General features: G+C 39.3%; 1 protein-coding gene across 19 annotated transcripts in view; it reads right to left on the reverse strand.

The window, feature by feature from the left end:
* The window catches only part of mycbp2 (MYC binding protein 2), a 183,818-nt gene that overhangs the window by 95,108 nt on the left and 71,571 nt on the right, over nt 1-17,139 (reverse strand). For 14 of the 19 annotated variants that reach the window (XM_061970697.2, XM_061970692.2, XM_061970695.2 and 11 more), the window contains 9 exons: nt 15,604-15,738; nt 15,446-15,529; nt 15,272-15,368; nt 15,015-15,207; nt 9,918-10,192; nt 9,527-9,757; nt 9,269-9,460; nt 1,956-2,162; nt 1,742-1,879 (listed from right to left, as the gene is read on the reverse strand). In XM_061970697.2, coding sequence (XP_061826681.2) covers nt 1,742-1,879; nt 1,956-2,162; nt 9,269-9,460; nt 9,527-9,757; nt 9,918-10,192; nt 15,015-15,207; nt 15,272-15,368; nt 15,446-15,529; nt 15,604-15,738 — 1,552 coding nt within the window. The remainder of the gene's footprint in view (nt 1-1,741; nt 1,880-1,955; nt 2,163-9,268; nt 9,461-9,526; nt 9,758-9,917; nt 10,193-15,014; nt 15,208-15,271; nt 15,369-15,445; nt 15,530-15,603; nt 15,739-17,139) is intronic. The other 5 variants (XM_061970705.2, XM_061970706.2, XM_061970696.2 and 2 more) reach the window with 1 other exon arrangement.

Consider the following 17,139-nt stretch of genomic DNA (forward strand, 5'->3'; position numbering starts at 1 on the left):
ACTATAACATTGGAGATATTGTTAAAAAAACAAAACAATAGATTGTACTACTAACAACTGCAGACATTTTATGAAGTAATTAAATTATGTACAGCATGTATTTCTCTCCTTCGGGCTGTCTTTCCGTCAAACACACTATCAGCAGCTTCTCCATATTTTCATAGATACATATGATATTATTTGAATATCCTTGGCTGGTGTTATTGACTCATTCTGCTTCAGTATGGTGCAGACTAGCAGCGATACGTTCCAACTGCTTCACCAAGTTGGCTATTTTTTTGATGATTTTCTTCCTTTAATTTAATGAATATCATCAGCTTCTTCTTTTTAGCACTGTCCTTCACACTCACTTTCCTCATTCCCATGGTTGGAAAAACAAACTTACGTATGCCGATCTCTAGGCATAAGCTAATACTTAGTACCTAGTAACCTGATTTTTTGCATGTAACCTAAGGCATAACAATTTACTGAGAGACAGCTCGTATCTGGACAAACTTGTAAGTTGAGGCACTGGTATCCAGAGGTACTGGGGTTGTGAATCTTTGGGCATCACACGATTCGATTCGATTCTTGGGTGTAACGATTCCATTCAGAATCGAATCTCGATCCAATATCACCACTTTTTTAATAAGATTGGGTCCCAGTTCTATGATTAACTACATTCCTCCATAAAATATACAAACAGCTTTAATATATGCTTATATTACTGGAAAACTGGTTTTATTAAATAAAGTCAAATACAAACAAGGCAAAAAGAGAAGTATTGTCATGACTTGGTCCTGGGTGTTTGCTTTTCCGGGATGCAACGGAAAGTTGGCACGGGCGAGACGGGAATGAAGGTACATGATTTATTTATATTTTATCAAAAAAAAGGAATAAACAAAAAGCGCGCACAGAGGCGGAGAATAAACTATGAAACCAAAAGACTTAACAAAAAAGTACAAACAAAAAACACGCACAATGGCGGAGAACAAACTATGAAACCAAAAAGACTATAAACATGGAACAAAAACTTACTTGGCTTGGACAGAAATAGTTGCTTGAGGAATTGACATGGAAAGAAGTATCAGGCATGGACAGAGCATAAATGTGGTGAGGTCGTCAGAAAGACAAACTGAAAAACACTGAACTTAAATACTACAGACATGATTAACGAAAACAGGTGCGTGACTCAAGACGTGAAACAGGTGCGTGACGTGACAGGTGAAAACTAATGGGTTGCTATGGTGACAATCAAGAGTGCACAATGAGTCCAAACGTGGAACAGGTGAAACTAATGGGGTAATCATGGAAACAAGACAAGGGAGTGAAAAGCCAGAAACTAAACAAAACATGACTTAAAACAAAACATGATTACACAGACATGACAAGTATGCAACACTTCTCTTTTCTCTGTAAATCTGTACAGTAGATATTGGCATCTCCATTAAGAATATTATTTGCCTAACTGCCTGGACAGGACGGATAAAAATAATAAAAAATTGATTTTTGATTTTTTTTAAATCGATTAAGAATCGTTACAAATAAGAATCGAGATTCATTCGAAAACAGATTTTTTTACAGTACCACTGTATTTGTATCTCAAAAGCTGTCCAATCAATTCCTTACATAATGATTTTGATCTTTACTGTCCCATGACAAAAAATACCAGTGTGAACACTAAGTGAACCGTATCAGACTGCATACGAGGTATCTTTATTTTATCTGCAAAAACAATCCTTGTAATAACGCTTGCACGTACCTTGAGAGGCACGGCCTTATCCAGGCGAATCTCAGAAATATCACTAGGAGAATCATCAGTGCTGTACGTCCCCTTCACCAGCTCCAGAGATGTCCACCTGTGAGAATGACCAGAGTCCCCAGGGTGCTCCGTCTGAGCCTGGGTGAAAGAACGCGGAAACACTTGACAGGAGTGACAAGACAAAATGTCCACCTGAAAATCCGCCGCCTCTTACGTCGTCAGCAAGCACCTCCAGCTCATACTCGTGGATTCCGCCGCCCCCGTACACGCACACGCCGACCAAGACCACGCCAGGCTTGTCCACCGTCAGGCAGATGGCGTCCGGAGAACCGTTGCCCGTGTTCCAGCTGCGGCCCTGGCTCGTCTTGGTGAAACGATTGGGGGACGCCTTGACCGAGTGCAGCGAGTTGAGGCCGTCCACCTAATAAACAAAGAGTTAAAAATATCTTCATAAACCATTGAAAACTAACTTATCATCAACGACTAGTCTTCACACTTCCACTGAGAGCCTCTAACAAATAAGTAAAATATAGTGATGGGTCCGGCAACACCGATGCATCGGCGCATGCGTCAAGCTCATAGAGCAAAACCCTGTGTCGGTGCGCGTACCGCTTTGAGAAAGTCACGTGACCGATCATGAGCTGTTTTGGTCACGTGACCGATACGTGAACTGTGTCGCACTGACTCTGTGCCCTGTGAGCGGCTCTTTTCTACAGCCGGAGAAATAATAACTAAGAGAAATCGTCTAAAATGTAATATGTCGGAAAAACTTTTTTTTTTTTTTTTTAATAAAAATGCGTAAAAAAATAAAATGAAAACAATTCCCAGTCCACAATCATCCACAACACGTTCTCTTAGATTTCCATGTTATGATACATGTTCACATTATTTATTGACTGTATCTAAAAAAGATAAAAATATATTTTTATTTAAATGAAGATATGAAATAATCCTAAATGAAATACAATGACTTGGTTTATATTATTGTATATACTAGGGCAGGGGTCACCAACGCGGTGCCCGCGGTCACCAGGTAGCCCGTAAGGACCAGATCAGTCGCCCGCTGGCCTGTTCTAAAAATAGCTCAAAGAGCAGCACTTACCAGTGAGCTGCCTCTATTTTTTAAATTGTATTTATTTACTAGCAAGCTGGTCTCGCTTTGCTCGACATTTTTAAATTCTAAAAGAGACAAAACTCAAATAGAATTTGAAAATCCAAGAAAATATTTTAAAGACTTGGTCTTCACTTGGAATAAGCGGTAGAAAATGGATGGATGGATGGGTCTTCACTTGTTTAAATAAATTCATTTATTTTTTAATTTGCTTCTTATTACTTTTAGAAATACAATTTTAGAGAAAAAATACAACCTTAAAAATGATTTTAGGATTTTTAAACAAATATACCTTTTTACCTTTTAAATGTCTTCCTCTTCTTTCCTGACAATTGAAATCAATGTTCAAGTATTTTTTTTTTTTTAATTTATTGTAAAGAATAATAAATATTTTAGCTTCTGGTTTTTCGACGAAGAATATTTGTGAAATATTTCTTCAAACTTACTATGATTAAAATTCAAAAAAATTATTCTGGCAAATCTAGAAAATCTGTAGAATCAAATTTAAATCTTATTTCAAAGTATTTTGAATTTCTTTTAAAATTGTTGTTCTGGAAAATCTAGAAGAAATACTGATTTGTCTTTGTTAGAAATATAGCTTGGTCCAATTTGTTAAATATTCTAACAAAGTGCAGATTGGATTTTAACTAATTTAAAACATGTCATCAAAATTATAAAATGTATCTTAATCAGGAAAAATTACTAATGATGTTCCATAAATTCTTTTTTTAATTTTTTCAAAAAGATTCAAATTAGCTAGTTTTTCTCTTCTTTTTGTCGGTTGAATTTTGAATTTTAAAGAGTCGAAATTGAAGATAAACTATGTTTCAAAATTTTATTTTAATTTTTTTCGTATTTTCTCCTCTTTTAAACCGTTCAATTAAGTGTTTTTTTCATCATTTATTCTCTACAAAAAACCTTCCGTAAAAGGAAAAAAAAATGTACGACGGAATGACAGACAGAAATACCCATTTTTTTATATATATACATTTATTTATTTAGCTATTCTTGTTTAAATCACACTTACGTGTAACTTACAAATGACAATATATTTATTTATTTAAGTGTGTATCAAACTGGTAGCCCTTGGCATTAATCAGTACCCAAGAAGTAGTTTTTGGTTTCAAAAAGGTTGGTGACCCCTGTACTAGGGCATCAAATCAGTGTCAGTTGAGTCGGTCCATAGGTTGCCTGTAGGGATTTTTAATGTCCAGCAGATGTCAGTATTTAGTCACACAGTATCAATACAGTTTTGCAATGTGTCGAAACGCTTCATGACGCCTCATCAACCCATCACTAGTAAAATATAACAAAATATATACATCAAAAAACATATTTAGCTTTTCCTTTGGATTTTTCTTGTTTTTGTGAAGGGTACCAATGAAAATGCGCTGAAAACCATAGATGCGGAAATTGTACTCACGGCGAAGTACAAAAGCGTTTCTATACATTTGTGTATTGGCTGCTCATAACAACACAGCTACGGCAAAAATAATGACAAAAGAAGATTACAAAAAACGTTGTGAAGCAACTTACCTGCCAAGGATACACAGTTTGTCACCGCATCCATTCACAGGCGAGTACAAAAGTTTTAGTTTTACATTATAAGATAATTGACGGTCAAAGGGGCAACTTTGCAAATTGCTCACAGTTAAACTTTTTTAAAGCAAAAAATACAACAACATAACCAGAGGTGGGTAGTAACGCGCTACATTTACTCCGTTACATCTACTTGAGTAACTTTTGGGATGAATTGTACTTCTAAGAGTAGTTTTAATGCAACATACTTTTACTTTTACTTGAGTATATTTATAGAGAAGAAACGCTACTTTTACTCCGCTACTTTTATCTACATTCAGCTCGCTACTCGCTACTAATTTTTATCCATCTGTTAATGCACGCTTTGTTTGTTTTGGTTTGTCAGACAGACCTTCATAGTGCCTGCGTTTCAACAAATACAGTCACTGGTGACGTTCACTCCGTTCCACCAATCAGATGCAGTCACTGGTGACGTTGGACCAATCAAACAGAGCCAGGCGGTCACATGACCTGACTTAAACAAGTTGAAAAACGTATCGGGTCTTACCATTTAGTGGTCAATTGTACGGAATATGTACTGTACTGTGCAATCTACTAATAAAAGTTCCAATCAATCAATCAAAAGTGTGAAGGAAAAAAGACCCTTTTTTTTTATTTCAACCGTACTTCCCGTCAAAAGCCTAAAGACTGACTGCACAGTTCCTGTCTTCACAATAAAAGTGCCGCTCCATCGCGCCTGCGCTTTCAAAGTAAGAGTCTCCGAAAGCCAGCGCAAACAAGCTAGCAAGCTACGGAGTTTGCCGCCAATGTATTTCTTGTAAAGTGTATAAAAACGAATATGGAAGCTGGACAAATAAGATGCCAAAAACCAACCACTTTCATGTGGTATTGGACAAAAAGGAATACTTTTTTTTCTCTTCCATTCGAAAATGTGGACGTTATCATCACTACTGTGAAGGTAGAAAATCGCTATACAAGTACAACCCATTTATTTATTATTTATTTACTGTCTGATTACAATCAATGCAAGTCATCAGAATCAGGTAATACACCAACTTATATTCTTGTCTTCATGAAAGAAAGGAATCTATATGTGTTAAACATGCATGTATATTCATTAAAACACCTTTAACATGTAAACAAAAACGGCAAAATAAATAAATATAAATTATATACTGTATATATCAATGTATGTATATATATATATATATATATATATATATATATATATATATATATATATATATATATATATATATATATATATATATATATATATATATATATATATGATATGTGTGTGTATGTTACTCATTAGTTACTCAGTACTTGAGTAGTTTTTTCACAACATACTTTTTACTTTTACTCAAGTAAATATTTGGGTGACTACTCCTTACTTTTACTTGAGTATTAAATCTCTAAAGTAACAGTACTCTTACTTGAGTACAAATTCTGGCTACTCTACCCACCTCTGAACATAACTGATTTAACAGAAAACATTTGTTTTACAAATGTCTCTATGGAGGAGGCCCTAGCTGTTCTAAGTCATGACCCGAGATGAACCACTTCTCTATGACATCATGGATGATACAACCCTCTGCTTGCCCCCAATGGACTGGACTCTCACATTATCATCAATAATGCAATAACTGTACCCACATTGCAGCTGGTCACCCCTGGCAGGGGGTCCCAACATCTGCGGCCCCTTCTCAAGGTTCCTGATTTTTCACATATTTGGTTTTAAGAGTTTCCTTGCCCGGATGTGGGTTTTAGATCAGAGGATGTCATTGTGGTTTGTGCAGCACTTGTGATTAATTAAGGTCCATATAAATAAACTTTGATTGATTGATTGATATATTTTTTCACAATTACTAAGTTTATGTCATACATTTTTTTACCGGCCTGAATAAAATGATTGGCGTTTATGGTGATTATTCAACCTGTCTCGTCCACACGTACGCACAGGCATACTTGCCAACCCTCCCGGATTTTCCGGGAGACTCCCGAAATTCAGCGCCTCTCCCGAAAACCCTCCCGGGACAAATTTTCTCCCGAAAAACTCCCGAAATTCAGGCGGACCTGAGTGACGTGTTGCCAACACACAACAACAGTGTCTACCGTAAAGCAGTTCGTCTGCCGTAAACAGCAATGTTGTGACACTTTTAAACAGGACAATACTGCCATCTACTGTACATGCATATGTGACCCACCCATAATGTGTCACATTTTTGTGTTGATTTATTTATTTTATTGTGTGGTTGGAATTCGTTTTTGGAGCTGTCATTACACATTTATCAGTATTCACATTGGTCAGTAGGGGGCAGTAGGGCCTTTCTTCCCAATTGAATGCTATCGCCTGCAGCCCGGAAGCGTCTTGTCATTCTGATGAGCGCGACCAGTCTGTGAACAATTGAAACGTCCTGTGTGCTTTTTCATCCTGTATAACAGGTTAGTTTTGGTGAATCAACTCACTGAATAATATCCATGTGATCTTTATGAGTTTAAGTACACATTCTGATGGTGGAGCCTAACTCTAAAGTGTTTGTGAGTTGTAGTTTGTAAATGAACACTGAAATTCAAGTATTTATTTTATATATATATATATATAGCTAGAATTCACTGAAAGTCAAGTATTTCTTATATATATATATATATATATATCTTAACCACGCCCCCAACCACGCCCCCGCCCCACCCCCGACCACGCCCCCGTCCCCACCCCCCACCCCCCACCTCCCGAAATCGGAGGTCTCAAGGTTGGCAAGTATGCGCACAGGGAGCAGTCATGTTGTTGTTATGATAAAATGTACATTTAATGATAGCTAACGCTCGCGTTCCAAATCGCTATCATTAGCTAGCAACACCCAAAGCTAATGTGCGTGCATGTGTTAAGTACGTACAGCATGTAGTTACGTCATTACGTCCCATAAGCCGTGAGAGGGCGACATATATTGTGTAAATACATTGGAAAGATAGCACCCTTTTAGGCATCTGAGTAAATGTTGCACAGCCCCTTTAACTTCTTTTTACATTTGAAAGTTTAAAAATGCTAACACTACCTGTCTGTGGTTGTCAAAGGGTGAGTTTATTTATTGATGTATACAGTAGTTAACATTGTTTAACACTATATGCCAGTTAATGTTAACATGTGAGTGTTTTCCAACAGTTTGACTGCGGAACTGATGCTATGGAGGTTTTAGTGTGTGTGTGACTATCATTGGTACTTAACTTATGTACCGGTAATACTGGCTCATAATGCATACCTGCCAACTTTTGAAATCAGAAAAACCTAGTAGCCAGGGTCCAGGGGCCGCAGGCCCCGGTAGGTCCAGGACAAAGTCCTGGTGGGGGGTTCAGCTTCGCCCCCCCGACGCAAAATGATTATTAGCATTCAGACAGGTTAAAATGTTGCTAAAACCATCACTTTTCTATCAGTCACAGTGACTTTTCAAAACAAAAATATTACAGCAAAAATCATATGGGTTGATTGACATGTTTATTCTGTAAGCTAACTTCAATAGTTTGAAATTATTTTGACAGTTAATGCCAGTTATCCTGTCAACCTTTCACAACACTTCAATTTGTTAATTGAAAGTATAAACACTTTTTTACAGTAAACAAATGGTAAAACAGTACTAAACAATTCCATTAAAAAAAAATTGGTGTCATTATTAACTTTCTGTCCAAGCTTGTATAATCTACTGCCTTGTTCAATTGTAAAAAATATTCTGTGCCTAAAATTCACATTTCTATCACAATTATCATACTGTAAACATGGTAAGCTAACTTCATTAAAATTAATAGTCCTGTCAATAGCATGGAATTACAATTCAAATGTAGTTTTTTTGTAAGCCTTTCAAAAGAATTCAAAATATGAAAAATGAATGAAAATTAATTGAAGCCATCAGACACTTGAAAAGTGGCACATCACATCTCTAATGTAATCATTTGAACTTTTCAACAGAAATAGCACTGCAAAAATATTAAGGACATACTTCTGTATTTTGGTAGTTATGCTGTCAACATTTAACAAGATTTCTTCAACTTGGACTTGAAAGCATAAATAGTATAAACACTTTTAACAGTATAACAGTACTAAACAATTCCAATAGATAACATTGGTGTCATTACCTTTTTGCGGCTAAAATCCAAAGTTTTCCACTTGTATCGCTAGCAACGGCATTAGACTTGTGTTTTTTTGTCCCAACGTGGTCTTTTACATCGCTAATTCCTCCGTGTCCGATCGAAAAATCTTGTCTGCACAAGGTGCAATTCGCGTAGTTTTCACCCTTTTTGGAACGGATAATTATTCCCGGATAGGCTTTTGAATATTCTTCACGGAATGACTGCAGTTTTCTTTCCGGTTTAAGACTCGTTTGCGATTTTTCTCCGGCTGATTCCATGATCGTTCGCTCGTTTGGAAACAATGGCAACTGGTGCCTCGTGCTTGGCAGCGATGCTATAAATAGCCTCGCGCATGGCATTCGGAATGGCTCGATAGGAAGTTACGGGAAGCAGTGTCGATTGTCATTGTTTAAAAAAAATTTTTTTTTTTAATTAATGAAAAAACGTATTTTTATCACTGCAACCGTAACCCGGAATAGGTTGATGAAAACCGTACTAATTACGGGAAAACCGGAGTAGTTGGCAGGTATGTATAATGTCAAGTGATGCCCTTTCATTCAATGTGAAAAACTATGCATGTCTCTTTGACAAGAGGTGAGAAGATGCTGATGCTGAGAGTTGCTACTATGACACCAAGAACACGGTGGAGGATGCACTGACCAATTTCCTGTTACTGCTCTTTGAAAGGCATCAACACACATTCATCCCACTCTGAAAGGTGAAGCATTAATCAGTTGTCTGCTGGTGCCTACCTCAGAGCCCAGGGCGGAGGCTGTGAGCTCAGAGACGATGGAGGCCAGCAAGCCACAAGTGTTGGACACCAGGTGTGGCGAGAAGAGCTCCACCTCTTTCCGTAAACTCTTCCTCACTGGAAGCACCACAATCACCAGCATCTTCTCCAGCACCTCCCGGAAGCTTGTCATCCCCATCAAGTTCTCTTCGGTCTATAGATGAAGAACAATGAGGACGCACTCAACATTTCCTCTGCATGTTAAGTAAAGGATGTTTACAAAGCTCACGTGGCTTAGCTTCTCCATGTGGGCCACCAGCAGGGGGAAGCGGTGAGCCAGGGCGGAGTCGTTCTCAGTGCTGACTTGCTTGACCAGTGACCGAAGCAGAACCTCGCCGTCGTACGCTATGGGCAGGATGGATGTCAACTTCACAGAGGTGTTGCACAGAGCCGACATCACGGCCGCCAGCAGACGGCTGCTGGACGTGCGAAAGTTGGCCTCTGCGATGTCCTGGGAAACGACAAAAGGCTTTTATTGCGCTGCTTTTATCTTCCTCAGGTGCATGCATATTTAAACTTACGACTTCTATTTAATATACTTTGTTGTTCCTTGAGGAGGAATTCTTTTTGTGGGCCGCGTAAAAAAGGGAGACTACAAATTAGCGGCTAACCTGATCCAGGCAGTTGAGCAGGTCGCAGAGGCAGGCCCACTGCAGCGCTGGAGTCGGGTAGAAGGAGTGGAAGCAGGCGGTGAAGGTGTTGTGGCACTCCTGCAGCACGGCCTCCAGCAGGGTGAGGGGCTGGGACAAGTAGCCCTGCGGGTCGTTGTCCAGCTTGGTCAGGCAGTTGTCCATGCTCTCCGACAGGATCTTCTTGAGGAGACTTCGCGTCTTGCCCACGCACTCGGCCAGCTTGCTCGACTCGTCCACCACGGCTTTGGTGCTTGCTAGGAAGCGGATTGCATGTCATATTATTTGGCATGAGGAAAAGATTATACTTACTGACACTCATGTGTGTGCCAAAATCAAATCAAATCAACTTTATTTATAAAGCACTTTTAAAATGTACCACAGGGGTAGCCAAAGTGCTGTACAATGGGCAGGTTAAAAGATAAAACGAGTACCGAGCAAACACAACACAACACAAACAGAACACGATCAAAAATAAATACTTAAAATAGAATAAATAAAAACATAAAAACAGGTTCACAGCATGTGTATTATGGGGCGCCATTGCAGGATGGATATCACTCAGTGTTAAAAGCCATGAAATAAAAGTATGTTTTTAAGAGAGATTTAAAAACAGGAAGAGAGGAGGCTTGTCTAACACTCAGAGGTAGGTCGTTCCAGAGCTTGGGAGCAGCAGCGGCGAAAGCTCTGTCACCTCTAAGCTTCAGCCTTGTGTCAGGGACCGTCAACAGCAGCTGATCGGCTGATCTTAAGGATCGGGTGGGGCAGTAAGGAGGTCGGAGAGATAGGTGCCAGTGCGATTACGCTATGTAAGTTGGCAGTAGTCATTAATAACCTGCTGAGGGAAACAATTATGCAAGGTGGCAGTTATCAATAACTGCCATGAGAAACAACTATACTGATTATATGACACGTCAATGTTGGGAACTCTTTAGTGTGCTCGTGCCTGTGCAATTATGCTGGCGTAATTAATAACTTGCAGAGGTGGGTAGAGTAGCCAGAAATTGTACTCAAGTAAGAGTACAGTTACTTTAGAGATTTATTACTCAAGTAAAAGTAAGGAGTAGTCACCCAAATATTTACTTGAGTAAAAGTAAAAAGTATGTTGTGAAAAAACTACTCAAGTACTGAGTAACTGATGAGTAACATACACACACATATCATATATATATATATATATATATATATATATATATATATATATATATATATATTTATATATATATATATATATACACACACATATATATACACACACACACATATATATATATATATGTATATATATATATATATATATACACATATACATAATGTGTATATATATACACACACACACACACACACACACATATATATACATATATATATATATATATACACACACACATATATATATATATATACATACATTGATATATACAGTATATAATTTTTATTTATTTATTTTGCCGTTTTTATTTACACGTTAAAGGTGTTTTAATGAATATACATGCATGTTTAACACATATAGATTCCTTTCTTTCATGAAGACAAGAATACAAGTTGGTGTATTACCTGATTCTGATGACTTGCATTGATTGTAATCAGACAGTAGTGATGATAGCGTCCTCGTTTTCAAATGGAGGAGAAAAAAAGTTCCTCCTTTCTGTCCAATACCACATGAAAGTGGTTGGTTTTTGGTATCTTATTTGTCCAGCTTCCATATTCGTTTTTATACACTTTACAAGAAATACATTGGCGGCAAACTCCGTAGCTTGCTAGCTTGTTTGCGCTGGCTTTCGGAGACTCTTATTTTGAAAGCGCAGGCGCGATGGAGCGGCACTTTTATTGTGAAGACAGGAACTGTGCAGTCAGTCTTTAGGCTTTTGACGGGATGTACGGTTGAAATAAAAAAATGATCTTTTTTCCTTCACACTTTTGATTGATTGATTGGAACTTTTATTAGTAGATTGCACAGTACAGTACATATTCCGTACAATTGACCTCTAAATGGTAACACCCGAATACGTTTTTCAACTTGTTTAAGTCAGGTCATGTGACCACCTGGCTCTGTTTGATTGGTCCAACGTCACCAGTGACTGCATCTGATTGGTGGAACGGAGTGAACGTCACCAGTGACTGTATTTGTTGAAACGCAGGCACTATGAAGGTCTGTCTGACAGACCAAAACAAACAAAGCGTGCATTAACAGATCGATAAAAATTAGTAGCGAGTAGCGAGCTGAATGTAGATAAAAGTAGCGGAGTAAAAGTAGCGTTTCTTCTCTATAGATATACTCAAGTAAAAGTAAAAGTATGTTGCATTAAAACTACTCTTAGAAGTACAATTTATCCCAAAAGTTACTCAAGTAGATGTAACGGAGTAAATGTAGCGCGTTACTACCCACCTCTGATAACTTGTGAGAGAAACAATTATGCAAGGCACCGGTTATCATTAATAACTGGCATGAAGAATGATTACAAATTATACGACACGTCTAGTTTGGGCACCTGTGCGATCATGCTATGTACGGTGGTGGTTGTCGTTCATAACTAGCTGAAGAAAACAATTATGCAAGGTGTTGATTATCATTGACAAGCGGCTTGAGGAATGATTATACTGCTTATACGACACATCCAGGTTGGGAACTTGTGCATGTGCAACCATGCTATGAAAGGTGGCGGTTATCTGGAATAACTATCTGGAGAAACGTTTATGTAGGTTGACGGTTATCATTAATACCTTGCATGAGGAACGAGCACACTCATTATGCAACACGTCCAGGTTGGGCACTAGTGCATGTGCAATCATGCTATGTATGGTGGTGATTATAGCTAATAACGAGTGAGAAGAACGATAATGCAAGGTGACAGTTATCAAATATAACCGGTGTGAAGAACAATCATACTAATTATATGACATGTCCAGTATGGGCACTCATGCATGTGCAATCATGCTATGTAAGATGGTGATTATTGCCAATACCTAGCAAGAGGAATGATTTTTGGAATGTGGCAGTTATCATTAATAACTGGCGTGAGGCCTAATCATACTGATCATATGGCACGTCCAGGTTGGGCACTCGTGCGTTTGCTTGTGTGATCACACTATGTAAGATGGCGGTTATCATTAATAACTGGCGTACGGAACGATCATACTGATTATAACAACACGTACAGTTTGGGCACTCGTGCGTGTACCATACCATACCATACCAACTTTATTTATAAAGCCCTTTTAAGACAAGCACAGTTGAAAAACAAAGGGCTGTACACCACAAAGAAATGGAGGCAAAGGACAGACTAAAAAATAACATTTAAAACAGAAATAAAAATACACATTTAAAAAGCCAATATAAATTACCCTAAGAACAGTTTGTTAGATAAAAACAGTTTATAGGTTAAAAACAGTTCAAAAAGTTTAAAGCTAAAAACAGTTCAAAGTCTCATGCTGGGTTAAAAGCCAGTGAATAAAAATTGATTTTAAGAAGGGTCTTAAAAATAGCCAAAGAAGGGGCCTGTCTCACATGGAGAGGGAGATCGTTCCAGAGTTTGGGACCAGCAACAGAGAAGGCTCTGTCCCCTCTGAGCTTGCGCTTTGTTTTGGGTACCTCCAGGATCAGCTGATCAGCTGACCTGAGGGACCGGGTGGGGGCATAGAGATGGAGCAGCTCAGAGAGGTACGGTGGGGCAAGACCACGTAAGGATTTAAAAACAAGTAAGATCATCTTAAAATGGACTCTAAAAGACACAGGCAGCCAGTGGAGGGAGGCTAAAACAGGAGTAATGTGCTCTCTTTTTCTCGTGTTAGTTAAAAGTCGGGCAGCTGCATTTTGGACCAGCTGCAGACGTGAGAGGGAGGACTGACTAATTCCAAAATATAAAGAGTTACAGTAATCCAGCCGAGATGTGATAAAGGCATGGATTACTGTCTCTAACTGTTGCCTAGAAAGAAGGTTTTTAACCTTGGCCAGCTGACGTAGATAAAAAAAAGCTGGCTTTCACCACTGTGCCAATCTGACGGTCCAATTTAAAATCACAGTCAATACGAAAGCCCAGGTTGGTGACCATGGGCTTAACGTGCAAAGCCAAAGGGCCAAAGTCAACAGGGGGGAGCTCACAGGTACCACTAGGTCCAAACACTATTACTTCTGTCTTCTTGTCATTGAAATTTAAGAAGTTTAGGGCCATCCAGGCCTTGATATCCTCAAGACAGGCAAGTAATGGCTGTATTGAAGAGGCATGATTTCTCTTTAACGGAAAATACATTTGTGTGTCATCGGCATAACAATGAAAAGAAATATCATGCTTTCTTAGGATTGAGCCCAGGGGAAGTAAATAAATAGAAAAGAGTAGTGGTCCCAAAACTGAGCCCTGTGGGACCCCACATGTCAAGGGAGCAACGGAGGATTCAGATCCAGCAACATTTACGGAGAAGGTCCTGTTAGTCAAATATGACTTCAGCCAACTCAAAGCAGTACCACAGATGCCCACTTGATGCTGTAGGCGGCTAATTAAAATATTATGGTCCACCGTATCAAATGCTGCTCTTAGATCGAGTAAAACTAAAATCACATGATCACCTAAATCTGTTGCTCGAAGGATGTCATTAAAAACCCTTAATAAAGCTGACTCGGTACTATGGAGGGGTTTAAACCCAGACTGAAAGACTTCTAAAACATCACAGTCCTCTAAAAAAGTGTTTAACTGGGTAAAAACAATCTTCTCCAAAATCTTTGAAAGGAAAGGCAGCTTAGAAATGGGTCTAAAATGGGCTAAAACTGAACTGTCCAGACCAGGTTTCTTTAAAAGCGGTTGAACCACGGCGTGTTTAAAACTGGTAGGAACTACTGCAGAAAACAGACTGCTATTTAAAATGTTAAGAACAGGCTGCCCTGTGTACAATCATAAGGTGGTGATTAACTAGCGAGCGGAACAATTACGGAAGATGGCGGTTATCATTAATAACTGGCGTGAGGAACGATCATACTGATTATAAGACACGTCCAGGTTGGCCACCAGAATAAACCCAACATCCACTTATGAGCGGTCGGGATGTAGCTTTCTATGACCAATGTTATCCAGCACATGCTCTCACCGGCAATGGGGAAGATCTCACAGATGTAGACCCTGAGCAGGCGGAGGCAGCAAGTGCCCACGAAGCGCAGTCTCTCCAGGTCCAGCAGGGTGGCGGTGTACTGGAAACCCTTCAAGCCTCGCAGCTCCTCCACACCCAACACCAAGGTGGTCCAGCTCCAGTGGAGGACGCTGAGCAGGGACTCAAAGCACTCCTATAGCGACAAGAAGATGTTACATGCTGAGTGCAGTGTCAAAAAAAACTGTGACATTAGTTACCACAGAGACTGTCCGAGCAAACGAGCGCTTGAGGATATGGACCGGCTCGCTGGTCTGCTGTTTCCCTTTGGATGCATTACCGTCATTGGAAGGAAGCCTAATGTTGGATGAAGTCCATAAATTAAAAAAAAAAGCTTTAATCACCATAAACACCACATTAGAGATGTTACTTGCCGGTAAAGCAGCTGAGGTATTTGACCCGCATTGACATCTGTGCCGTTGTTTGACTTCTTGGAGCTTTTGAACTGGAATACCACACTAAAGAAGAAAAGAAACTGTATTTTAGAGGACTATGTCAGGGGTTTATTGGCAGCACGGAGAGTGTGTGGTACCCGTCGTCAGTGGTGATGGTGGCTTGTCCATGGGATCCACAGTCACTGCTGGGACCAGACACCCGGGCCCAGGCCACGTACCACCAGCCCGACTGCAGCAGCACTGGCTCGTCGAACATCATGGCATATTTCTCCCTGAAATCAAAATAAATAAATATATTACAACAACAACAACATAAGGTTATATACAATATAACAAGAACAATCAAAACACAATATGACTTTAATATATTTCTTGTATATCACACAAATACTCTACATCAGGGGTCCTCAAGTACAAATCTTGAAGGTCCACAAGTGTTTTTTTGAAACAGGCTGGGTCCGTTTATTATCGGTCAAGCTTATATAATAGCAGGAGGTAGGTAGTTTAACATTTTCTTAAAATTAACAAAAATAAAATAAATATCCAATAAAATACATGAAATATTTTCTTTGAAACAAAAATAAATAAGAACTTTGAAAAAATGTGTCCTCTGCATTTGACCCATCCCTTGATCACCCCCTGGGAGGTGAGGGGAGCAGTGGGCAGCAGTGGGCAGCAGCGGCGCCGCGCCCGGGAATCATTTTTGGTGATTTAACCCCCAATTCCAAGCCTTGATGCTGAGTGCCAAGCAGGGAAGAATGCTGGTATGAGCTTTTAAACATAACCCGTTAACTGCTGCCAATCAAATGGTGAATAAGATACTCTTTAGGGTTCATATGTTTGTAAATCTGACTGTGATGAAGTCAGTGCCTCACCAGTCATCAACCTCACCGCACGTTACTGCTCTGTTGCTATTTGTTGTTGTGTCATAGATTTAACAAAAATCTTGCTTGATGTTTCATATGGCTTTTTCAGCCTCGTGATTTCTTTTTTTCTTAGCTCTGAATCATGAGGAAATGTCTCTTCAAATTCGCGGTGCTCTTTCAGATAGTGACGTTTCAGATTTTCACTTTTCACCAGAGCAACAGTAGTGTTGCATAGTAGACACATTGGTCTGGTACTTGCAGTAGGTAGGATGAAAACATATTGCTCTGTCCATTCTTCCTTGAAACGTCGGTTTTCCCTGTCCACCTTTCTTTTACCAGCCTGAGCCAACTTGGAGCATGCCATTGTGATTTGATTCACATTCAGTGACTGACAAGTGAACAGTTAGCGATGTAGCGATACGAGACAACTGTGTGCCTGCAGCGAAAGGTTCCATGCACTGTGCACATGACCCAGGTGGTAACAGCCTATCAGCGCGTCGTTGTGAAAGAGATGACAACCCATACCCCGGAATTAGCCAATCAGAGTGGCGTTCTCTCGCTCTCACTCCGTCTCTCTCTCTCTTTCTCTCTCTGAGAGAGAGAGAGAGAGAGAGAGAGAGAGAGAGAGAGAGAGAGAGAGAGAGAGAGAGAGAGAGAGAGAGAGAGAGAGACGGAGTGAGTGAGACACGAGAAGTGTAAACGAAACGTGGAGATATTTGACTAAAAACAACAAAGAAAGTTGACTTGCGCTAGCGATAACTCACAGATAAATACAATTATTATATTTTTTTATAATAATTATAATTA

This window comes from Nerophis lumbriciformis, linkage group LG13, assembly GCF_033978685.3.
Source record: "Nerophis lumbriciformis linkage group LG13, RoL_Nlum_v2.1, whole genome shotgun sequence".
NCBI lineage: Eukaryota > Metazoa > Chordata > Actinopteri > Syngnathiformes > Syngnathidae > Nerophis > Nerophis lumbriciformis.